The sequence below is a fragment of the Octodon degus genome, unplaced genomic scaffold, assembly GCF_000260255.1.
Source record: "Octodon degus isolate 3935 unplaced genomic scaffold, OctDeg1.0 scaffold00466, whole genome shotgun sequence".
In the NCBI taxonomy this organism is placed as follows: Eukaryota; Metazoa; Chordata; class Mammalia; order Rodentia; family Octodontidae; genus Octodon; species Octodon degus.
The window spans coordinates 181,277-207,113 of NW_004525042.1; the positions used below are offsets into that span (position 1 = coordinate 181,277).

At 37.8% G+C, this 25,837-nt stretch overlaps 1 protein-coding gene across 4 annotated transcripts in view; it reads right to left on the reverse strand.

Moving 5' to 3' along the window:
* Ptpdc1 (protein tyrosine phosphatase domain containing 1) overlaps positions 1-25,837 on the reverse strand; it is a 94,617-nt gene that overhangs the window by 14,773 nt on the left and 54,007 nt on the right. Inside the window, exons 2-3 of one of the 4 annotated variants that reach the window (XM_023708693.1) lie at positions 13,313-14,157; positions 168-339 (exon numbers count right to left, since the gene is read on the reverse strand). In XM_023708693.1, the coding sequence (XP_023564461.1) occupies positions 168-268 (101 nt within the window). In that variant the 5' untranslated portion in view covers positions 269-339; positions 13,313-14,157. Of the gene's footprint in view, positions 1-167; positions 340-763; positions 990-11,842; positions 11,884-13,312; positions 14,158-25,837 lie in introns of those variants that run through there. The other 3 variants (XM_004648603.2, XM_023708692.1, XM_023708694.1) reach the window with 3 other exon arrangements.

Below are 25,837 nucleotides of genomic sequence, written 5' to 3' on the forward strand. Positions count from 1 at the left end.
AGTATGTAGGCCAAAGTTCCACAGATGTGCTAGGCAAAAACAGGGGTGATGGTGTGGTCCTGACTGCAAAGCCCATGAGACCCCTTCCACATGCACTGTCTCCCAGCTCACATGCATCCTCCCTGCTTTATCCTGAAGAGCTGGGGATGACCAACAGGATCCCTTACCAAGATGAGTAAACCCCCTTAATGGCTTGTTCCTGCTCGCTCCAGCGGGTTGGGTTCTCATACTTGCATGCTCTACCACCACACGCCATGGAACATGCCATGTGTCCAGGAATGACATGCCGTAAACGTTCTCCCACTTTTGTGTACTTTGGTGTTGGGCGTCCTGGATTTCCTGGGATAAGGAAGGAAAAGAAGAGTCAAAATCCTACTCTCCAAATGGAATGGCTGTACAGGAAATAGCTTCTGTTTTCTCTCATTGTAAATAATGAGCCAGTCCTAAATGCCCTTCATCTAATATTTAAAAAGCTTTCATATATAATAATCTCCACACATTACATTGGTAACAAAGAGAAAGAAATTGTAAAAGCCAATCATTTATAAAAGGACAAGTTTTGTTCCAAAACTACATTTTTAAACAAAAGACAAAACCATTTTAACCTCCTTTTATATATTTATTCAAATTCTGAGCAAGACAGTAAAAAGTATAACAGAGAATTGTCAATATTTAAAAAGTCATAAACATAACATAGTCTATTTGCATTGCTTAAATCCACTTAAAAAGGTATACCAATCTATAGAAAGAAAGCAAGCTTTACTTTTTTTCTCTGGGAAAGTTGGGTTCCCCTCCGGGCGGCTGACAGAGGATACTGCCACCATCACCTGGAGAGAGGATGAGGACAGCAGCTTTGTGGCAGAGCCGGAGCCACGCCGAGCCTGCTGCAGCCTCACAACTGGGTCCGAAGTGGAGTGCCGGCGACCCTGCAGAAAAGAGCTAAGGAAATGCACAGCAGAGGGTCTCCGGGACACGTCCTGCACCTGCATGGCGCTGGCTCCAGGGAGGCAAGAGTTGGAGGCAGGGAGAAGGCTTGCTCAGCGAGCAAGTACACTGAGACACAGGCATCGTTCCGCATGATCTAAGAGCTATTCATGATAGGCTGACTCGTTTCCATAGTGACTAACAAAGAAACTACTGATTCCCACTTAGAGCTGAACAGCAAAAGTCCAACATGAATGGATTGTGTTTTGGACAAATTGTTCAACTATAAGTGAGAATAATATGCCTTTAAAACATCTTTCCTAAACCTAGATTACTTCATTTTGTTTCTAAAATGTACTTAAAGATCTGGGTCACTCAAAGAATTACTTTCAAATTATTGTAAAGTATTTAGAAAAACGTCTTTATGATGCAACCACTGCTGCCTATTACACATATTAACATGTTTAAAATCTGTTATTCCTTTCTTTGAATATTTTTTTTGCAAACAGCCCTTTCTATTCCTCTTTCAAACGGGATAGGTAAAAAATTAACTGTAATAATGTGGGATAAGTTGGATACCTTACAACATCATTAAGACATAATTCAGTTTTTTGGAAGCAAATATCCCTTGCATTTTCTTGATAGAATTACTGAAAAAGCACTTGGACAGAACAAATAAAGACATTTTTTAGAGAAGATATATTATCAGAAAACACCATTTCAATTTTTTAATTTTCAGAATATGAAAGCCCAATTCTTGGTAATGCCTCTTGGATAATAACTGCAAGTTATGAGTAACAGAGCAGCCATGTCTCTTAAATATTCAAGTTTTTGCCTTTTGTTGCTATGGAACAGAAAACTTCAATGTCTTGGTGAAGGCACATGAAGAAAATTCACTACAGTATCACATTTTTAAGGAGCTAGATGAGGGGGAGGTAGCACTTTGAGGAGAAAGGATATAAAGAAAAGAGAAACATCAACAACCGCCTATGTGTTCATTGTCCGCCTCCTCCCGTGTTAATGTCAAGCTGCGCCCGCGCTCACTTATACTCTTTCTCTTGTGCTCTGCCCAAATGGCATTCCAGTTGTGCAGAAAGGAAACAAAACTCCTGCCATACATGAGGCTCTTTTCTGCCTTAACTATTACTAATGCTACAAGCCAACTCCTTTTAAAATGCCACCCCCATTTCCTCAACAATATGTACTTCTGTCAAATATGAGACACAGAAGCCTAGTGTGATGTGCAAATTCTTATGCCACGCATAGTATCATGTTCTTACTCTTCAGCATACCATCATGGAAGCCCACCCTACACCCAGAAAGCACAGCTGTCCTGTCAGAGAAATGGCATGAAGAATACTCTAGGCAAGGGCAACATGGAAAGTAGCAGTGCCACACAGAGGAAGGCAGAGAAGACCTAGGTGAGGAAAGCAAGGTGGCATGGATGGCTAAAGGCCCGGGATGCTGCATTTGAGGAGCTGTGCATGCTGCCTAGGACACAGGGGGTCTGTGTGGGTTTCTGGGCAAGTCCCTGTGCTCCTGAGTGGGCAGTATATATCCCTGAAGTAAGAAGAAGGAGCTGACAAAAACTCTGAGGATGCAGGATACTTTTGTGGACAATGGGACTTCAGCTTAAATGATTGGCAAGATCTTGAAGCTAGTTCACACAGGACTAAAGCAAAGAAGGTAGGGATAAGTGGCAAGCTCTACTAGAAACCAGGATGGTTAAGGTGGTAAGGAGGACAGGTGGCATAGATGGGTGTATGGAGTAGTCAGTCATGGGGATTTGGTTTCTAACTGTACTAAAAATAAAAAGTTTGGTGAAGAGTAGGATGTCTTAGATCAAGGTAAGGAAAGATGGTACACAAATCACTGCAAGAATAATTTCTTCTGTGAAATCTTGGGGAACACGATGATTCAAGTTACTATACAGGCAGTGATCCTGTGTCAGGCCTAATGAAGTTCAACTTCAGGGAGACAGGAATCTCCCAGGCAAAAGTGGCCCTCACAGCATACCTCCTCTGCATGCTGACAGTGGGATGCTGGGCATGCACCCTGCATCCATCTGGCAGATGAAACGGAACTCTGGCCACCTCCGGGCATGAGATGGGCACGTCACTTGATTATGATGCTGTTTGAAGATCTGTTTCAAAACTATTCCTTAGAAAGCTACCCAACTTACAGCACAACTGATTTTTAAGAAATTAGCTTCACTTCTGTTGCAGAAAGCTTTACAAAGGGAGAGGCCCACTTTCAGTACCTTCCCTGTACATTAGCCTTGTTTCCCTTCCCCAAATTAATCATGTACTTATGGACTTTCTTTATATTTGCAACCAAACTGTATATATACTTTTCCTGCTTTTTTTCAATCAGTACAAGAAAAATTTATCATTTTGCCTTTGCCTTTTCATAATTTTTATTAAATGTAAGTACATTGACTAGGCTACAGATTGATCCATAAGTTTACATAATTATTCCTTATTGGACACTGAAGCTATTATCAATAATTTTTATTGAAAAATGAAATAAAACTCTTCAAGGCTAGAATCTTTTTATTTCTATGCTCTGCCTCAGTAAATTCCTGAGGATGGTATGACTGTTGAGCAATTAATTTTAAAAATCTCTATCTTTACTTAGTTGAGTTTTTATGTTTTAAAACCCAAGTGTGAAGAATCAGAAAGAAGGAATACTTTTAGCAATTCAACAAAGGGTTTTTTTCCCCCCTTTCTTCTGGAGTTAGAAAAACATTAGAGTAAGTATAAAGCAACATAATATTATCTCCACAAACAATCATGCGAACAACTTTAAAGGTATTATTTTCCAATTCTTAGAATAAAAGACTTTATATTTGTATCAAGCTTGTCTTTTATATTCTCTTCAAAATACTTTTTAACTTTTGGGTCAAATGAGTTTTACGCATCTGTAAGAAAGTTATTTTTCTTCTTACCACTTAAAAATCAATTAAAATTTAAATTAGGATAAACTATCAATTGCTAATGATCAACTATATAGACTCTTACATATAGATAGCATTTTAATTTTTATTGGAAATTGTCAGTAGAAAAAATACCGGACTTATTTCTTAGATAAACACAGACAAGACTCTTTTAACTTCCATTTCATCTTTTATATAACATGGAAATATTTGATTTATTTATTTATCTTTATTTATTTATTTATTTATTTACTTTTGGCGGAACCACGGATTGAACTCAGGCCCTTGCACTTGCTAGGGAAGCGATTATTCATCTCCCCAGCCCCTGGAAATATTTTAGTGTGACAATAACTTTATGAAAAGTCATGCTTGCCACAGATACCAGTCTTTTATTCTTCTTTTGTTTTATATTTTAAAATTTTATGTTCTGTTTTGTTGTGAGATTTTAACTTTCTTTCCTTTTTCAGGTGAAGTGGTTTCTTATGAAGGTCACAGAAAGTCTGTGAATGTTACCACCATAAACCCTACTCATCTTCTTCCGCTACAGTTAAAATTTGTATGTAGGTTATGAAAACCAATACTACTGTTGTTTTCTCACTTATCTGCTCACTAATCTATTTTCTCCCCCTTTTGACAATGTGCTTTTCTAAATAAATATTAAGGAAAAAAATGTTTCATTTTCTTCATTTCATGATCATAAAATCAGAGGGGACTGTGTTTTAATTCTTTCCCCCACTTTTAAATATGAAGTCTGTAGGGAAAAACCACTGGCACCAGCACCAGCACCAGCACCACACTCTCAGAGTAGCAAAATACTATAAAAGGAAATCCACACAATCAGTCCTGTATTCTGTAGGTTACTGAAATGTCACTGTGTAAGAAGTGTGAAGAAGATGGGCATCATGCTAGTGTCTCCAGACCAAACACCTTCGTAGCCATTGGCCTATTTGTAGTTAGACAATCAGACAGAACACACTTAGAATATTTAAGGAAACAAGTGACATACTGGTCAACACAAATACAAAATTATCCACACTTGTGATAACCACAAAAAAAGTAAATCTACTAAATGGTTTAATCAATGAATATTCAGCCTTTTTCTCTTTAATTTCTAAAAGTGGGAGGTAAGAATTGAATCTCCCTAGCAGAACTAAAATGCCAAGAACTGGCAATTTCCTTCTACTCTCAACATTTCAGTAAGGGGTATTCCTTCCTATGTAAGTAAACTCACACATCACATCTACCAGAGGAACTAGAGGGAGATGAAGGTCCATTTACTAGTCTTAGGTCTATTTCCAGGAATCTTGTGTTGACTCTTCAGCCTTGCATTTTCCCTTTTTGTGACACTTCTAACAAAGCAACTAGCTGCTCAACTGTTAAATAGCACAAAATGTTTTCTTAAGTTGAATCAAAATTTATTATTCTATAAGTTGGTTATAGTTCTTCCTTAAACAAAAGCACAAGTGTTTCTTTGACTCGCAGAATTTTCGGATAACTGAAATTTTCTAAAACTTTCCTTATTTGGGCTGTCTTCTGTTTTTCCAGTGTTCTTATTTTATGTCATTGTTTCTAGATCTCTCACTATAATTCCTCTTCTTCTGAGAATCCTTATTACCTCTGTAAGAAAAAAAGGCTGATCCCACCCTTACCCTTTTTGGCTCTGGCTTCTGCCTCTAGCACCCACTGAAAACTTCCTACTCAGGTCTCCACCAATCTGTCTCAAGGTGAGTTCTACAGTATTCATCATACTTGGCTGCTTGGCAGCACACAACACAGTTGAACACTTTAGTTTTAACTTTTGAGGGGACTTAATGTATTTTTATTTTGAATCAATCTCAAATTTAGAGAAAAATTACAAATATACCACAATGATTATTTTTTTCTTGAACTACTGAAATTGGAGACATGATCCAAATAAGTTGGTGTACATTCCCCACAGAGATACTTTCAATAATTCCCCCAAATCAAAGAATTACGACTGAGGCATTTTCTATTCCTAGATGTATCCCAGCTTCACAAGTTATCCCTTAGTTATCCCCACAGCACTCTGCCTGTGTAGATGTACTCCTTACCCCACTTAGATCTATCAGCCCACCATGCAGGAAACCTCCTGCCCTGCACTGAGCCCCCAAACCCTGGGCCAGTCACTCTCAAGCTTCATCACTGACAAGCACCTCTCATACAGATCTCCCTCTTGTCCTTTGTGGCCTCGGCACTGGAAGCTCACCCCCAAACCTGGTATGGATGTGTGAGTTTGCTTGACCCCCACCTCCAGACCTTTGGACTTCTTCAGGCACAAAGGAAAAGATGAGGAAGAAGAGGTTTCTTCTTTGTTAATTATGGCAAAATACAGACAACAAAAATTTGTTTTAACTATTTTAGAGCATACAGATTTTTGATGCTAATGTTATGCAACCATCACCATGATTCATCCCTGGAATGCTTTTCATCTTCTCGATCTAAAACTCTGTACCTATTAAACAATAACTCCCCACTCTCTCCTTCTCCCAGTCCCTGCCAAACACCACTCTACCTTTTGTCTCTATCAATTTAATTAGATACTTCACATAAGTAAAATCATATAGAACTTGTCCTTTAGTGACTGTCTTATGTCATGTAGCATAATGTCAAGGTTCATCTCTACTGTAGTATGTGTCAAACTTTCCTTCCTTTGTATACATATATAGCACATTTTACTTATTTACTGATGGACAATTGAATTATTTCTACTTTTTGGCTATTATCAATAACACTGTTGGGAACATGAATGTACAGACATCTGTTTTAGTCCCTGCTTTCAACCTTTTTGAGCACATGTTTAGAATGAAATTGCTGGATCATGTAGTACACTTTGAAGAACTGCCATACTATTTTCCAGAGCAGCTGTATCATTTAATATTCATTAGCAGCAATGTGCAAAAGTTCACATTTCTCTACAGTATGTAGTGGAATCTTATTTTGGTCCTGATTTCCATTTACCTAATGGCTAATATTATGAGTGTCTCTTCATGTGCTTATTTGGTCATGTATACACTTTTAGAAGAATACTTGGCTTCTCTGCATTCCTTACTTCATGAAGCCAGGGTCATGTTCATCCTTGGTGGCCTGCTGTTGGCAAGAGGACCCAGTGTGCCCATATCAAGAAATATGGCTACACACACTTTTCTGCAGAACTTCTTCACAACAAAAGAACTCAGAGTCATAGCATGAGGAACTCATTGAAAAGTACATTAAAGAAGGAAAAGTACATTAAAGAAGGAAAGACAGTTGAGAGAACTGTCAGTTTATTACTGAGGAAAATGGATCAAACAATGGCTGCCAATGTACAGAAGAATAAGTTCTTGATTGATAGGTTTCCAAGAAATCAAGACAACTGTCAAATTTAGAACAAGACCATGGGTGGGAAAGCAGATATATCTTTTGTCCTTTTTTTTTAAACTGTAATAATGAGATTTATATCAAACAATGTCTTTGAGAAGGGTTGAAATAGTGGCAAAAGTGACGACAACTGAGAGAGCTTGGAAAAGAGGATTTGAACAATCAACAAAGCCAAATGACTTACCTGAAGAAATAGGGGAATCAAGAAAATAGATGAATCCAGATCTGTTGATGAAGTGTCTGATGAAGTGGTAAACATTTCTGATAAAGAAGGTAAACTCTGAACTTGAAAGCATCCTTGGAATCGTGCTTGAATAATGCCTTGATAGCTGCCCTCCAACCCTCTTCTAGGGCAGTTTTAATCTTTCAAAATTACATCTCAATTAATGGCTACAAAATACATAGTAAGGCATTAAATTTTCTATTTTATTTTATTGGTCACAGGAGTAGACAACAAATTCAGGTTTAATTTCATCTTAGTTATGGTGCTCACAAAACAAAGGTATCAGCTAGGTTTTTTATTTAAAGAAAAAGACTATTTTGTTTTTAGTTTGTGCCTTTTATACAGCAAAATTTTATATATATAGCAAAATTTTTCAGTATACGTATTATATCTCTTTAGTAGGTACAATGATGGCTGGGCATAGTGGTCACAAGTGTAATCCCAGTATTCGGGAGGCTGAGACAGGAGGATTGCTGCAAAGTTTAAGGCCAACCTCTTTGTCTCAAAAAAAAAAAAAAAAAAGTAATTACTACATGTCAGGATTAGGGATTCTCACTTCCTTTCTTTTTGAAGGTTTCAAAATCTAACCTGTTATGTAAAAACACTATTGCCAAAGCCAATGGCATCAGGAGTTCTCTCGTATTTTCTTCTAAGACTTTCATACTTTTAGCACTTATTTAGCTGTTTGATCCATTTTATTTACTTGCTTATTTGCTTTTAAAACTTTATTTCAGCATAACTATGTTTACAGAATAGATTCATATTGGTTAAGGGTATACAATTTAATTTATTCTAAACAATTTCAACCAAAATGTTGGTACATGGTTTAAGATTTTAAAAAGGATTTGCAATGTGGTTTACTTTTATCTATTACAACAAAATGCTGCTAAAGAAGGCAGTAAGAATTTTGAGAAATATATCTGGTTTGTCTCAGAAAAGTAACAATTATAAAAGCTATATGCTTTATTAGTGTTACATGTAGACTGTAAATCTACAAAAACTAGGATTCAGGCAATTTTTTAAATTTGCTTGTTTTTTGGGGGTGTGTATACACATGATCAATCAAATTCAGGACGTCACACTAGCCAGGCAGATGCTGTGCCACTGAGCTATATGCCTGTTCTTGATTTTAATTATTTTATTTTATTTTTTGATGATGGGGAGGGGGACCAGGGATTGAACTCAGGCCCTTTTACTTGCCAGGAAACTGTCCCTGATTCTAAAAACTGAATTAACACTATCAGCTCATTTTATCTGTTAAGGCCAATAAGAGACCTCAGCACATTTAGCCTTTAAAGTTTTTCTAGAGGCAACCAAAAACCTCAGTGGATTAAAGCACCTGCAAGCAGGTGCAGGGGCCAGAGATTTGATACCTGGGCCTGCTGTGCCGGCCCTGTCCCCGGAACGTGCTGAGATGGCAAGTGAGACTGGACATGGTGGCATGTGCGCGAGCCTGTAATCTCAGCTCCTGGGAGGGTGTACACAGATCACTATGAGTGCAGTCTACTAGTGAGACCCTGGACACCCTTCCCTAAAATACAAAAAAAAGTGTTTCTGATCTATGCAAAGAAGAAAATTAAGCGGCTTTCCCAGCTTTTAAGTCCAGAAGCAACAATACATTATGGATAAGACACTCCTCCCACTGTCAACATTTGTGGGCGGGGTGGCATAAGATGAGGTCAATTCAAGTTTTAATCTGTATTAGCATTCACATGCAAACAATCCCCAATTTTAGTGAGCCATGTGACTTTAGAAGGGACTCTAAATAATAAAAAGGCCCTTCTTTGAAGACTAGCACACAGTATTAGCCATAGCTCTAAAAAGTTATATCAAAACAATGAATTAAACCACAAGCACCACCACCACCACCACAACAACAACAAAGGTAGTACCCAAATAAACAGCTCTGAAAAGACGAGGAAAAAATATAATTTAAATATCTTGAGCTGGGGTGTGGTGGCACATGCCTATAATCCCAGCACTCAGGAGGCTGACGCAAGAGGATTGCTGAGCGTTCAAGGCTAGCCTGAGCTACAAAGTGAGTTCAAGGCCAACCTCCATTACATGATGAAACCTGTCTCAAAAAAGGAAAAAAAGATAAAATACAAAACAAAAAATATATGTAAAGTCAACGTGAATACAGGTTCAAAAGATAATTGAAATACATTTTCATGAGACTACCAAAGATTCTGTTTGTAATATATTCTCTAGTATTTCAAGCTTATCATTACTAAACATCAATTTAAAAATAGTATGTTTATTTTTTGTTCTTTGGAAGATGGGGACTAGACAATTCAAATACGCAAACAGTTCCACACAAATGTATTTTGCAAATGGAAAAACTCTCAACTGACCAGAAGTTCTGATTACTAATATACTTTTCATTGAAACAATATTTAGTAGTACAAATAAGTGGTATTACAGTTCAGGACCTAAGATAGGCCTAAGAATCAAGTCTTTGTTTTCTGAAAGAAAGGTCTCAAATCCTAGTCAATTTCCAGTACAAATGTTTTTACATATCAGCTTAACAAGAGGTTTCAATTTCCTTTATAATGTTTAGCATTCTAAACTTAAAGATTAGATTAGGAACTTGTTCAGTTCACCAGAAAGAAAACTTCTTTCCTTTGTACTTTGAAAGAATACTAATACCTCTTTCTCAAACAGAGAACCAGTGTCTAATCTTTCCTTAAAATGAATTTTTCATTATAATGTAAAAGATAAGTTAGGTAAAATATGCTCAAGAACATTAAAACTAGTCGTTAGAAAGATTTAACGAGCTTTACAATTTTTTTTTTTTTTGTCCTTACTGGGGTTGAACTCAGGACCTTGCACTTGCCAGGCAAACACTTATTCTACTGAGCTATCTCCCAGTCCTATAATTTAAGTTTTAAAACATATATATTTGCAGCTTGCTCTCCTAATGATTAGTGGAGTTTAGAATTCAACAAGTACAAATTCCCATTCATGCACACAAAACACACACCATCCTCACACAACTTAGTCTTTGCATCTTCAATGAATCTTACATTTCTTTAAATCTTTGGCTTCCCAGTCAATTCTAAGTTCAAACACCTTTAAGTGAGAATTCACTCTCAGATTTTTAATATCTTATGACCATAAATTAATGCTTGTCCTAATCTTCCATGGTATACTGCCAAAATCTGAGTCTAACCTAAGAGATGCCCAGGTAAAGGAAAAGACATGAAATATAAAGGGTTATTTTCAGAACATGGGAGGTCACAATCCAAGATACCTTAACTAGGATTGAATTTTATTTGCAAAGAGCAATTCCTAAACAGTAAGAAAAATCTTATGTTGGATTCTTTCATACACTTTAGCAACTGGCCATAGAACCTCTGAGAGTTTTGGAGTACACACCTCTTTTCATACAAAGTCTCCCCAGGAACACCAAGACAGCTGCAGTTCACTTGAGGTCTCACCTTTAGCAAGAGGCTATCCATAGGAACAGCTAAGGCACCCTCTAGTATGGTGGAGATCCCTGAGGAAGTAGGACTTAAATCTAGACCGCATTTAAATTCAAAAGCCATTTTCACTGTATTCATAGTAAGTTGCAGCTAGCTTACCAGAATCCATATCACCTCTCATTATAGATGTGTGGTGTTAACAGCAACAGCTTTGGATTCTCACAGGTGATGCTGTAAAACTTAATTACATCTCCTGGTTTCAGGTTTGCAAATACCAATAGCTTTTCATTTGATTAAACAGGCACATGGACAATAACCATCCATAACAAATGATCCCCTAAGGATATGTAACACTACAATTACAAGATAGCTAGAAGAGAACAGGCAACCACCACCACCAAAAAAAAAAAAAAAAAGAATCCCACAAAAACCTTACAATTGGTATTCAAAATAAAATTTGTTGAGGGTAGAAACTAGTGGTTTATTTATTACAAAAATCATAACAGCTGTGAGTTTACTATTTCAAAATAAACAGTTTGTACAAAACACTGATTCTGGCATACAGAAGTGAAAATCAACAGACTGAACCTGTACATTACATCTGTTCACAAGCTTACACGCACTACTATTCTGCTAAAAAGATACCTGCAACAAAGAAAAAGTTGACTATTCCTTTGCCAACAAGACTAAAAGCATCCAACGTAAGGGGCCAAAATAAACATGCATACATGTATATAAAGTGTTACCGGTCAGTGCAAATGCTACTTCTGGAAAAAATTTAACTGCATAGGTAAAAGAAAAACAAAACAAAAATTGTGCAGTCTTTAGCCATTAAAGCACATCAAACCACCCCCAAAAACCAAAAACAACAATAACAAAAAAACTATAAAATCACTGTTTTATGATGATTAACATACAAACATGAAATATTGATTTTAAAAATTGGGAAATAAATACCTGGACTGATACAATGTCCACTATTATGAGACTTTTCCTTCAGTTTAAATGTCTTTTCTTACCTCCAAAGAAATTTTAAAGGTGTTGACTTTATGTGAAGCAGGCAAATTTCCTTTAATTTGCTATTAAGCCAATTTTTATAGAACTAAACAAGGAACTAATAATAAATTAAGGTAAAACAAGACAAACATGGAGAGAAAAACAGATGAGTTTCAGCTGGACAGACCAACAGATGCTATGGTGACAGATGGCCTCCCTGTTTCCAGTGAGCACATCAGCTAACAGATTTGGGTGTGCTGGTTTTAATATACTAACTCTCTTGGATTTCTAGAATTTGTACATCAATAAACACATAAAAAGTCCTAAGGAAAGCAAGGCCACTTAACTAGATCAATACTGGACATCAATTAAAGCAATCTTTTTTTTTTTTTTGTTTCATGGAACTGGAGATTGAACTCAGGCTCTTGAGCTTGCCAGGCAAGCGCTTATTCTACTGAGCTATCTTCTCGGCTAGCAATCTTAAACTGCTGTCTACCACAATAAACAAATATAAAATGCAATAGCTCTTACAAACTAAAAGCTATAACCTTGTGCAAAGCTTAATTACTCCTGCCCTTTAACAGCTTTTTTTTTAAAAAAAAATGTATTTAGTACAGGGTATATATATAGGGTTTCACTATGCAGATAGGATCCATAGTGATCCTCCCGTGTTCAGCCTCCCAAGCGCTGGGATTACAGGCGCGTGCCACTGTACCCAATCTCAATTGCTGCCTCAGTGCACCCCAGGGGCAGGGCCAGCACAGCATGCCAGGGATCGAATCAGGCTGCTGTGCTTTGCCTAAGCAGGTGCTTTAGTCCATTGAGCTATCTGGCGGGCCCTAACAGCTTTTTTTTTTTTTTTTTTAAATTTTTATTTATTTTTTTAATTTTATTTATTTATTTGTGTGACCAACTCAGCCCACCAGGGGGCGGGGCTGGCTGGCATGTGGTGCTGGGGGATTGAACCACGGTCCCTGTGCTTCGCTGAGCTTGTTCCAAGTAGGTGCTCTAGACCACTGAGCCATCTCTCCAGCCCCCTAACAGCTTTTTAAAGGAAGTACATACTAATTGAATGGTGACTGAGGTGTTTGCTATTATCTATTTCCTTTCTAGAAGAAAAATCATAGAAGATACAAAGACTCCCTCAGACACTTTGACTGCTGTGCTTCCTTTACATTTTTTGTTCTAGTTTCTTGGCCAACTGGCCACGCCCCTTGCAATCCAGAATTATCACCCTCCTCTGACATGTTGCCACTTAGGTCACTTCCATCAAGACTGTGGATGTCTTTATCTTCATCAATTTCCTGAGTCTCATTTACTGTCACACTAATAAGAGCTAAAGCAGAGTGGTTTTGGACCTTGCTTTTCATTCTTCTGCTACTGGTGAGAACAGTGATGGTGAAGCTAGTTCTTTACTTATGGCATCTTTACCTGGGAGATTCTCTGTTGAGTCCTCATCAGGACCATTTCCATTTCACAAGGAGGGAGTCTGAGGGGATCTAATGTTTACCATCTGAAGTTTCATGGTCTGGCATGCTCAACATCAAGACAGAAGTAGAATCACTGGTAGATTCTTTGGGAGTGGCTCCATCAGCTACACTCTCATCTGCCTCTTCTGATCCCTGTCTGTATTAGGCACTAAGCCAATAATGACTTGCTATTTGTGGCCATTTCACTCTGTAGGCTGGGCTTTTTCTTTTTACTACCTTGCTGGGATTGGCTCAATATGAAGGAGAAGTTGTACTGGAGGGGGCAGCTCCATTAGGCTCGGAACAGGATCCATCTGAGCAGGCTCTGGGAGAAGTGGCTCCAGAACAACCTCCATGGGGGCTGGCTTCATGGATGGAGGTAGCTCAGCCTGCACAGGGCCCTCCTCAACAGCCTGGCTGGGCTGCAGGAGCAGGAACTAGAGGAGACTCTGTGCAGGCCCCTTTGGAGCATCTTCCTTTTGAGCCTCCTCCTGGCTCACAAGGATCCAGCTTGTTGCTTTTCTTACTTGATTTATTTTTCAGAGTTTTCTTGTTTGTACTTATCTGCACACAGGCACTTTGCTTGTTTTCTTTTCCGCTGTACTGTCACTCTGGCACCTCCTGATCATTTGGGATTCGCTTTCCACCTTTTTCTCATTACAGGTTCATCCTCATTCACAGGATTATGCAAGGACTGAGTTTCAGCTTCCAGCTTCTTTCTGCTGTTCTTGGTCTTACTGAACTATTTCCTGTATGCACATCCATCTCTTTCGCCTTCATGGCTGATTTGCAAGTTCTGGTCGTCACCTGGATGAATGAGACACTGTTCCAAGGCTTGTTCTCTTTTGAAACACTGATTTTTTTTTTTTTCTTCTACTTTTACAGACTTCTCATTTTTCTTTCCAGCCACATCCCCCATTGTTTTGGTCTGTTCCGTTTCTGTTTTTTCACTGGCAGCAAGTCAGCCTTTCACTTTCTGGTTTTCTTTAGTTTCACTTTTGAGATCCACTGTTTCATTAGACAAGTAGTGTGATTGGATTTGAAATGATACCAGGAATCACACTTCTTAGAAACTGCATATTCACATACAAGGCAATTAAATTGTTGTGGGTTAACATGGAGCTCTCTTATGTGTTTTTAAAAATTGCTTCTGTCCACCATTTCGTAGTCACAGTGAGGGCAAATAAGAGGCTAGGGCCACTATGAACCAAGGGCTGATTTCTTGGGTATTCTATTTCATTGGTGTGTGCTTGTCTTTATGCCATTCCCATTCTGTTTTGATTAATGTAGCTTATAAAAAGTTCTGAAATCAAGAAGTGGGTCCTACTTTGTTCTTTTATAAAATCATTTCAGTTCTTTGTGGGGTTCTTTGAGATTGTCTATAAATTTTAGGGTGGATTTTTATTTCTGTAAAAATCACTGTTGCTATTAATCATTCATAGTGATTATTCTGAATCAACAGATCACAATGGAATATACTGACATCTTTTTGAAAACACACTGATTTATTGATAAGTTTTAAATTCTTGATAGTTTCAAGTTTTACTGATAATTTTAAACTTACCAAATAAAATATCTAAAACCAAAGGCCAAATTTTAGGTCTCATTTAGTTACTTAGTCCATGCAAATGTATTACGCAAACTATTTTTTAATGTCCTAACTTTATCAAGAAATAAATTAAACCTGTGAAAATAACTGTCAAAATTAGGTAAATCAAATACGTAATTTTTGTTAACAGCAGCATGGTTTATTTTAAAGTTCACAGGTAGGTTATTTTATAAACTAAGCCAATGTAGAAGAAAAAATTTAATCACTTAAATTTAGAAATGGACTATATGTTGATCACCTAGAATCCCTACTTTCTTCTTTTCTTTCTTTCTTTTTTGGCAGAACTGGGGATTAAACTCAGACCCTACACTTTCCAGGCAAGTGCTTATTCTACCGAGCCATCTCCCCAATTCTGATCACCTAGAATCCTAATTGGCCAAAATTTAAAACCCAACAACTCGGATTCGCAGTACATCAAATTTCTTTGTCAGAGATATGTGCTACTGCAACACATTACTTTTTGGCATCATATCTAGAACTTTCATCATAATTGTGAAGCTGGCCAGGTTCCCTGTAAGTATGAGTATTTTATGTGGTCAAAAGCAGTTAATCAAAATCAGTTCATTTAGGAATGTGCTCATACTTAATCTTATCTTTTCCCACAGTGTTTTGATGTGCTGATTTTGGCCTGTCTTTAATATGAAATATACCTATGTTTTTGTAGAGTTAACATATAAACTACAAATTATTGATCACTCAAGGCAAAACAGAAATAGGCAGTTTCTTCAGTGTTCTCATCACTGAATTCCCATTTTCACTACTCTACCACAGACAGGTTGAACAACTACACTGCACAGTTAACAAGTGTGAAAATATCTATGTGAGTTTAAAAACTAATTAGCACAAAAGAAACCTTTTATGTACAAGAAATTACGGGGTTTTTGTATTTTTTAGGGAAGGGTCTACAGGGTGTTTAGGGTCTCACTACTAAATCGGACTCAGTGATCTGCTTGTTAATACCCTCCCAAGAGCTGGAATTACAGGCACGCACCTCCACATCCAGTTTCAATTACTCAGCGTGCCCCAAGGGCATGGCCGGCACTGCAGGCCTGGGGATCGAAACCCCGGCCCCTGCGCCTGTTTGCAGGTGCTTTAATCCTCTGAGCTATTTGGCTGGCCCGAAATTATGTTTTTTTAAATATAAAAATAATATGTCGCTTTTGTCATGCTCACAACCCATGTGTGTGTGTGTGTGTGTGTGTGTGTGTGTGAGAGAGAGAGAGAGAGTGTTCCAATTTAGTCATTCAGATAGCTCTAGTTTATGTAATTTAATATGATGAACACTGAGTTTTCACAATGAATGAATTAAAAATGTTCCATATGCTAAATACTGCAACAGTCTCTGCATGTATAAGTGCCAGTTATAACAGTTTTTGTTCTACTTGATTAAAAGTATGTTGTAAGCATTTTGTAGCAAGCCTCAGGCGGTCTGCATCATAGGAGTGGAGCCAGCAGGACAGCACCAGTGACCATGGCAAAGCCAGCAACATACCCAGTACCAGGCTAGCCTACTGTGGGAAAACGGAAAAGCATGATACCCAAAATTTTCAGAGGAAACCATTTATCTGGCCCCCAAGGTGAAGGGCAGAGCTGCTGTACCCTTTGCCCACCTTCTGCAAATGACCAGCTATGTTTTCCCGAGGCCTGTCACTCTTATCACCATCTATCCTGGCAGTGAGATTAGGTGTTACCCACAGGACACTGGAGAAGCCCCTTACACAAGCTGGAGGTGGCAGGGAGTCAAGCACCAAGGCACCAAAGAAGAACATTTAAGCCAACTGAATTTTGAAAACACCTTTAAAATATTGACTGTAGGAAGTCAAGACAGATCTCTGGGCCAACCTGATGTTAAGAGTGTGCAGCCTGCACCTGGCCTGTCTCCATTTTGGAAAGATACTATCTTGGAAGCTTTGCATCTTTACCTCCCTCTTCCAGCCAGCTAACAGACTGCTGCACCACTCACAGACGGACTTGGAGAGTGAAGAAAGCCAGTGAGACTGGCTGAGGCTTGCAGACTGACAGGTTGGCCAAGGAGGCAGAGAGGAAGAACGGCCCAGAAGGGCTGAAAACCAAGGAACAGGAGCAGGGGCTACTGAGAATCCAAGATGTAAGGCCACCAGAGTGACAGAGTTTTCACTGTGAGAGATGTTTTTCGTTTCCCTGTATGCCTTTTAATACCAATCTAGCCCTTACCAGTGATCTTGTAACAGCCAAATTGTTCTTTATTAAACTCTTTTTGTGAGACAAAAAAAAAAAAAAAAGTATGTTGTAAGTAAGCTAATACTAAATAAAATCCAAAACAATTCAAATTATGACTATAAAAGCAGGAGCATTTACTGCCATGACTTCAAACTAAATATTGCATAGACATGCAACTTAAAATGGCAAACTCAAATTTACACTGATACACAAGATAACAAGGTAATCAATAAGTTCTACCAGAACAAGTCTTAGAAAGGATTTAGAAAGAAAATACATTCTCTTTGTTGGTCTAATAGTGTAAGTCAGATGTTCTAACCTATAAGAACAGTCACTGTCATTGTGTTCTGTCTCAAGCTATCAGCTCTTCCACACTTTTTTTTTGTGTGTGTGTGGTACTGGGGATTGAACTCAGGACCCTGCGCTTGCCAGGCAAGTGTTTATTCTACTGAGCTATCTCCCTGGCCCACTTCCAAAGTTTTTTTTAATGAAATATATGAAATCTGTTTTCACAGTTAATCATAAGCAGGATTAACTTTCATATACGTCTTTTCAAATTTGCTTCATTGCAACTTCTTCTAAATTAGTACTGGCCAGTATTTTTTTTTTTTTTTACTATTTCCTTTACCTTCATCTGTAGATGGCTCAATTTTTAAATTAAAAATTCATCATCTGAACTATCCTCAGATTCACTTTCTTTATAGGAAGATATTTTAATTCTTTGTGGTGTTATTTGCCTTCCTAACAGAAACACACACTTTTTACAGACTTTTTAGAGTTCTTTAGTTTTTTTTTTTTGTTTGTTTTGTTTTGGTGGTTCCTCTTCACTTTATTACCTAAAGATTATTCTTTATTTTTTTTTCTATTTTCATCACTATTAGATTCTTCTGACAATTTCAAGGTACTTGGCTTGCTTTGTCTTTCTTGCCATTCTGGAACTATTCAGTCTTTTCCTATTTTTTTTTTTCCCCCCTCTCCAGATTTTGGTTATGGTTTTCCAGCCTTTCAATGCACTGAAAAAATGCAAGATTCTCTTCACTAGCTCACTATTTCTGATCTCTGAAGAAGTTTGCAGATGCTCTTTAAATTGTCATTTCTCAACTTTTTCAACACTTTTTCTTTTTTAAAATATATATATATATATATATATATATAGCCTGTTCCTTTTTTCAAAAGAACGTCACTGAATTGACCACATTCTTCCTTAATAAAAACATTATGCCTAGTCTGTTGTAAAGCATTTTGTGTAATTTCTAAACTCATCTGTTTTATTTCCTCTTACTCAGAAATATGTCCTTTCAATTTCACAGTTTCTGTCCTTTTTTATTTTTCAAACCAAATTGGTAGGTCAGTTTCAATAATTAACACTTCGCATACATTCTTCCTAGTGGTTAATTGCTGTACAAGATGCAGACATGATATCTTATTTACAAACACTATTAGAACAAATCCCTCTATTCACTAACAGAATGTAACTATATATCTATTCTAACCATTTTGAATACACAGATACAAAATGGACATTCATCTGTATTCCCTTTTTTTGTTTAGTTCCGTTATTTGAATATTATAGGTGTGTTAACTCAGCAAAATATTCTAAAAGAGTCCAGTAGTCCATAATAGTATTGGGTCTTCCGCTTCACTGGCAATGTCAGAAATTGTTGACCTGAGTCCCCTACAGCTCAACATAACAGCATGGCTTTACTTCTTATATTTCGTTTTTATGCTTTTCTGCTGCCTGTCCTTTTCTTATGCAATTATAAATGACTCTATTTATATGAAAGACACTTCCACTGTCAACCTCTACTTTTCTTTATCCTCTTGCCCTCCCTGGCAAGACTCTGTTTTTCTTCCTCTTTGTTCTAGCCTGTTCCTCATGCTATCTTCCTCCTCACTCTTCTCCTGAGTCAGGTATTATGGCCCAAGGAAAACAGCTGAGGACCTGTGAGGGCTCACTAGGCACTAGGCATGAGGCTGTGTGGTGTTCGCTGTGATGCTTGTGCAGTGCACTGGACTTCACATAATCTGTATAGACATCTTCACAATACCCTAATCCATTAACAAGGGGTATCTTTGTATTTAGGCACTTAATTTCATTTAGCAAGCTTCCATAATTTTCAGTGTAGCAACTAAGACTCTTAGGGATCAAAGACCCTCACTCTCCTGCATTTGTAGTCAGAGGTCCTAGGCAAGCCCAGAGCAGGAGCTTCTGCCCCTGCTCAACTTACAAAATCAGGGCACAGGTCCTACCCTGTGGGCAAGGATAAGAGATTCTGTTCATTCTTTAAAAAAAATGTATTTAGTATAGGGTCTACAGGGTCTTACTATGTAGATCAATACTTGTAGTGATTCTCCTGTTTTTCAGCCTCCCAAGCCCTGGGATTACAGGTGAGCACCACTATACCCAGTTTCAATTGCTGTCTCAGCATGCCCTGGGGGGGTGGGGTGGGGCCAGCATGGCACTCAGGATTGAACCCGGGGTTATGCGTTCTGCTTAAGAAGGTGCTTTAGTCTGCTGAGCTATCTGGTGGGCAGAGATTCTGTTCAGATGGAGGAGCAGACACTAAAAAGAGAAAACTCTGAAACACTTCAGAAACTATCTTTATTTGAAACAAAGTTTGAGGAAATTCAAGCTTAAGGATGATTTCAAAAACATGGAAGCTTTGTTGATATGCAAATGAAGAGGTATCTAACAGTTTCATTAGAACAGCAAGATAAATTACAGATCAGCTAGCTTCTTAGAATCTCAATTGACTAAGAGTGTATAGCCATGGAGTAAGAACCAACTTCAACAACCACCACCACTTAGGCATAACTGGATCAGAATATGGAGCAACAAATGTCCATGGAATTGTCTCACACAACAAAGTGATCAGCAGGTAATCAGTGGAACCTAACAGGAGGTGTGTTACCAATTGAGGGAGACGGTTTTGTGGTAAGATACATCAAAAACATGGAGGAATAAAGGCCTGCTAATACGACTGTCATCACAGGGTGACTGCGTTTGCTTGGACACAGACTGCCCTCCGAGGGGTCACATCAAGAGGCTTCAAACGATGCAGAAAACAGACTTCATTAAGGTGGCGCAGTCAAGAATCTATACGGGCAAAAAGCAAAAACAAGCCAGCATTGAAAAGTGCTAAAATAAATAAAATGTTCCGTTTACAACCAACAATTAGGGGATACGGCAAGAAATAGCAGTGCCATATGTACACGGAAAAAAGACAAGTCGAGCGAACTACCCGTGAGAAGGTCCAGATATTGCATCCAACAAACAGCCATACGATGTGTCTGAAGAACAAAATCCCATGCGTGCTGAAGCAGAAGACGCGATGATGAAGAAATTAACAATAAAAAGTACTTTAAAAAGCAGATGGACACTCAGAAATTGAGACATATAAAAACAGTGAAAAATTCAACAGAAGACCTGAAGTTACAGAAAGAAGAATTAGATAATATAAGGCTCAAATCAGACATGATCCTCCAACACCCAGCCTGGTTGCCAGCAGAGGCATTGTGCTTAGTGAAGGCTCAACTTAGCACTAAAGTTGTCAGTGGCAAACAAAGGATGTCATTAAAAAAAAAAAAAAAAAAAAGGAAATAAAATAGAATGTTGTAAATCCTTGGACATCTGGAGACACCCAAAACTTTTACACCAGACGCTTCAAGGACTCTGCCCAGAGGTCCAAGACAGCCAGCGAACTCTAAACATCTTCCTGCCTAATTTCCCTTGCCTTCTCTCCAATCCCTATTAAACAGGGCCTGCATCTCTTTATTCTCTATAGATGGCTGTAATGCCCTCTATCTGCCTGTGTCACTGTATGACTTGGTACTAAACTGCATGACTCGTGGCTTTCACAAGTCCTCACTTTAATTCCCAATACTCAAGTCTAGTGGTTTGCTCTGAGTTTCTTATGGAGAACTTAGGGACATAGTCATTACATATTCTGAAGATGAGAGAATTAAAAAAATGAAGGAAAGTGTGAATAAAGTGTACTTCAAGAAATGTAGGACAGCACTTAGTGGACCGATATTCATATAGCAAAGGTTAGTAGAGAACAGATAAAAAAATATGAGAAGAAATAATGGCTTACAATGTTCCTAATGTAGCCCAGCATGGCAGTACATGCCTGAGCTCCAGCACTGTCGAAGGCCAAAGCAGAAGGATGGTCAGTGTTGAACCCAGCCTGGGCAACTTAGCAGACCATGTTCCAGAAATAAAAACAAGCTGGGCTTTCAGTAAGAAAGCCCTAAGTCTAACTGCCAGTACTGTAGAGACAAAGAACCCAGAAAATTTTCTCTAATGTGATGAAAACATTAATCTACACATTTAACAAGTGCAAGAATATCCAGATAGGATAAACACAGAAACTCACACCAAGACACATCAGCATAAAAATGCTCCAAGACAAAAAGAAAAATGTACAAGTTAATGCAATTAAGATAAATATTTGACTTCTCATCAGAATGAGAAAAAAAAAAAAAAAAACAGAGAGAGACCAAAACACAGAGGCTTGACATATTGAAAGTGCTGAAAATAGAACAATGTTAACTGAGAAGCTTATACCCAACAACGAAAAATAAAGGCATTCCCAGAAAATAAAAAAATCAGAAAATTTGTTGCTAGCAGATGTACCTTAGTAAACAGTAAAAGAAGCTCTTCAGGTTGAAAGTAAGTCACTGAAGACAAGAAAGAAAGATCGACAAATCACAAGATAGTATAATATAAAAGTCAATAATTATATAGGATAGTATAAATGCTTATTTTTTTCTTTTTTGCTTTAGGTGATTTAAAGAGGACTGTATAAAACAATGTACAGTAACTGCATTGTTGGGTGTAAAAGACTTACAATAAAACAATAAAAAGATCAACAAGCCAATTTTAAAATTGACAAAGAATTAGACATGCCTCCCCAAAACACATACAAATGGACATAAGGCACACAAAAAATGTTAAACACTATTAGTTAATAGAGAAATACAAATCAAAACTAACTGGCAGAGCCTCAAAATGTTAGAAAGCTACCATGTGACCCAGCTATTTCATTCCCAGGTATATGCTCAAGAGCAAGTAAAAGAAAAACTGCACAAAATATGGATACAAATGTTCATAACAGTATTATTTATAGGAGCCAAAAGTGAAAACAACCAAGTGTATGTTAACACCAATGGACAAATAAAATGTGGTATGCTCATATGATGGAATATTATTCAGCAATAAAATGAAGCACTAATACATCCAGGATGTATCAGCTAAATAAAAAATGGCAGACACAAAAGATCACGTTTTATTATTTTATAAATGTCGGAATTAGTCAACTTCATAGACACAGAAAGCAGGTTAGTGATTGGTACAGAATTTCATTTGGGGCTTGGTGGAAAGAAGCTCCAGACTTAATCTGTCAGTGTAATGAAGCACTCAGACACCCCAAATCTCAACAAAGCTCTACTCTTGCAAAAGGACCCAAACACACAACAGCAATGAGGTAGCAGGTGTGGGGGACAAAGGAGAGTTGCTTCTCTTATTTCTAACACAGGAGAAGCAGCTGAATTTTTCCCCCACTGGTCGTGTAGATGGTTCACAGTCTATTCCTTTTGGCTAATTTGCCAGGGGCAGAGCTGAAGAGTTGCTGAGAGGAAGGAATATGGGAAGAGGGCATGGGAATGGAAAGCCCTTGGCTATAGATAAGCTATCTCTGGTCTGTAGCTATGCTCCCAGAATTTAAACTGAACAGGTATTTCTCATAACTCTGGTGTAAAGGGTAGGGAAAGGCGGCCTAGGGGGGACTGGAGTCTAAGAGGGAAGTGCTCTACTTTATAGCCATTGACACAAAGGCAGGGCTGGAGTTTCTCATAGCCTGATGAAAATATTCTGGATTTAGACAGTGGTAATGATTGCACTGCCCTGTATAACAGTCAATGTTTACTTTATAAGGGTGAATTCTTTCATTTTATTTTACTTTATACTTTATTTATTTTGTCTTTTTGAGACAGGACCTTGCTATACAGTTCAGGCTGGCCTTGAGCTCACTTTGTAGCCCAGGCTGGTCTTGAATTCACAATGATTCTCCTACCTCAGCCTTCTGAATGCTGGGATTACAAGCATGTGCCACCATACCCAGCCCAAAGGGGTACATTTTATAAGTTAAATTATATTTCAGTAAGTTTTAAAAACAGGTAAGCGATTTGAATGGGCATTTCTCTAAAACATACAGAAATGGTCAATAAACACATGAAAAGATGTTCAACATTGTTAGTCATTATGTAAATGCACATTAAAACCACAGTGAGATATGACTTAACACTAATCAGAATGGCTATATTCAAAGAGTCAAATGGAAGCAGGTGGTGAAAATATTTTAAAAACAAACAAACACACACTAGGAGCCCTCATACAATGCTAGAGAGGTAAAACAGAGCAACCACTTTGGAAAAGCATTGTATTTGTTTATATAATTAGAGTTAACATAATTCACCTTTCTAAGTACACACCTTCCAAAAATGAAGACATTATGTCCGCACGCAATCCTATACACAAGTTTTCAAGCCAGAATAATACATAATAGCCAAAAAATGAGAACAATCCCATCCACCATTGATTGATGTATGCATTAGTGCATGTCGTACCTCTAACAATTGAAAATTAACCCACAACTATTAACACATATGAGAATATGAATGTATCTTGAAAAACATAATGCCATGTGAAATAATTCAAACATACAATACTATATATTGCATGATTCTGTTTATACAAAATATTCAGAAGAAAGAAATCTGTGGAGACTGAAAGTAGAATGGTGGTTACTACAGGATAGTATGGACATGGTTAGAGAATGAGGTTGCTGATTACAAAAGAGTATAGTTTTCTTTTTTCAAGGGTGACAACCGTATTCTAAAATTGATTATGGTGTTGGTTAAATAACCTGGAGCTAAACTGTATAATTTAAATGGGTGAATAGAGGGAGAAAACGGGAAAGGAAAGAATGAAAAAAAATAAAATGTGTTATGCACATGCACCAATTGCACCCAATGAATATAAACATTAAGTGTTATAAACATGTAGGGGTAAAAAATGGGTGAGCCATCATGAATTAAACCTTAAAGTTAAGTGACCTGTTCCTAGCCAACATCATGTCTACCAGGCTGCACACCTGAGTCAGAAGGACCCACGAACCATGTACCCTACCTCCAGTCCCTGGGATTCTGCAACACAGTGCAAGAGCTGACAACCAACAACAATCTGATCCGGAGGTTTGCTTCAGGACTGCACACTACCCTTTCATGGAGACCACATGAGGAGCATCCTGAGAGACAGGCTTTGAAAGATTGAGAGGTAAATAATGAACTCCTGAGAGTTCCTGGGACCCAGAATCAGACTGGGAAGATCACTAGGCCTGTATTCTGTTGTAGAGGGCCAGGGTCGGTGGGAGTACTCATCAGAGGGGTGCTCCTAAAGAAGCAAGCATTTAACCTAGCGGTATGTTTGAGGTCTGGCACTGCTGTCAACATCCAGCAGAAATCAATGCTCTGAATTACTACCGGTCAATATAGTGTCTTCACTAAAATCAAAGGGGTGTTTACTAGTCGTTCTTGGGGTTTGTCAACATCCAGTTGACATGTGATTTCACTGTCATTGCTGACTTTACCACCAAGGACAAGGTAACAAAGCAACTGACAATTGGTTTGGCCTCTATATTGATAACTGGATTGTCTGGATATAAGAACAATATTAAAGAATGTAGCATCGATTCAAATAATTTGCAAATGCCAGTAAAAACAAATAAACAAATAATAACAAAAACAGAAACATGAAAAGGCACAGCAAAACTCCTCGAAAAACTTCCCATTCTCCCCAAATTGGTACAGGAAGCATGAGGGGATGAAAATCCTAAATTCCAAATCAGATGGGTCTGAAAGAGTACCAATGGAGGTAAAACACTTTATAAGGTACATGGCAAATTTAAAGAGGATATAATTAATCACATAATGACCATAATGAAACCAATGATCAGCCAGTCTAGAGAAGACATTAGTAAAACAGCTAGTAGAGCTAAAGAAACAGATGCAAAGCATGGCTGCCCAGCATAGAAAAGAACAGGAATCCTTTTAAGAAAGTTTGAAACAGAAATATGGGACATTAGGGCCTGGGAGATGGCTCAGTAGAATAAGCACTTGCCTGGCAAGCACAAGGGCCTGAGTTCAATTCCTGGTTCCACCAAAAAAAAAAAAAAAAAAAAAAGTATGACATTGAAAACATTACTGAAAGTATGGGTAGAAGTGAGCAATGTAAAGATAGTGTCAAACCTAGAGGAAAGATCTGTGGTCAATGATGAAATAATGAGAGATACCTTGAGAACATGAAACATGGATCCAACAGGTCCTAGACAACTCAAAGAAGGCTAATATAAGAGCAACTGGAATCCGGGAAAAATCAGAAGGACATAAAAAACCTATTTACAGAACTAATAGAAAACTTTCCAAGCAATGAAAATAATTTAACATGCAGATAAATATAGAACCCTGAATAACCATGGTCAGAAAAAAAAAAAAATCACAGCACATGGAAGTTAAAAAATCAGAAATTCAACAAAAACAGCATCTTAAAGGCTCTTAGCAAAAAGCAACAAATCATGTATGAGAGGAAATTTATAGGTGATTACAACATATTTCTCAATA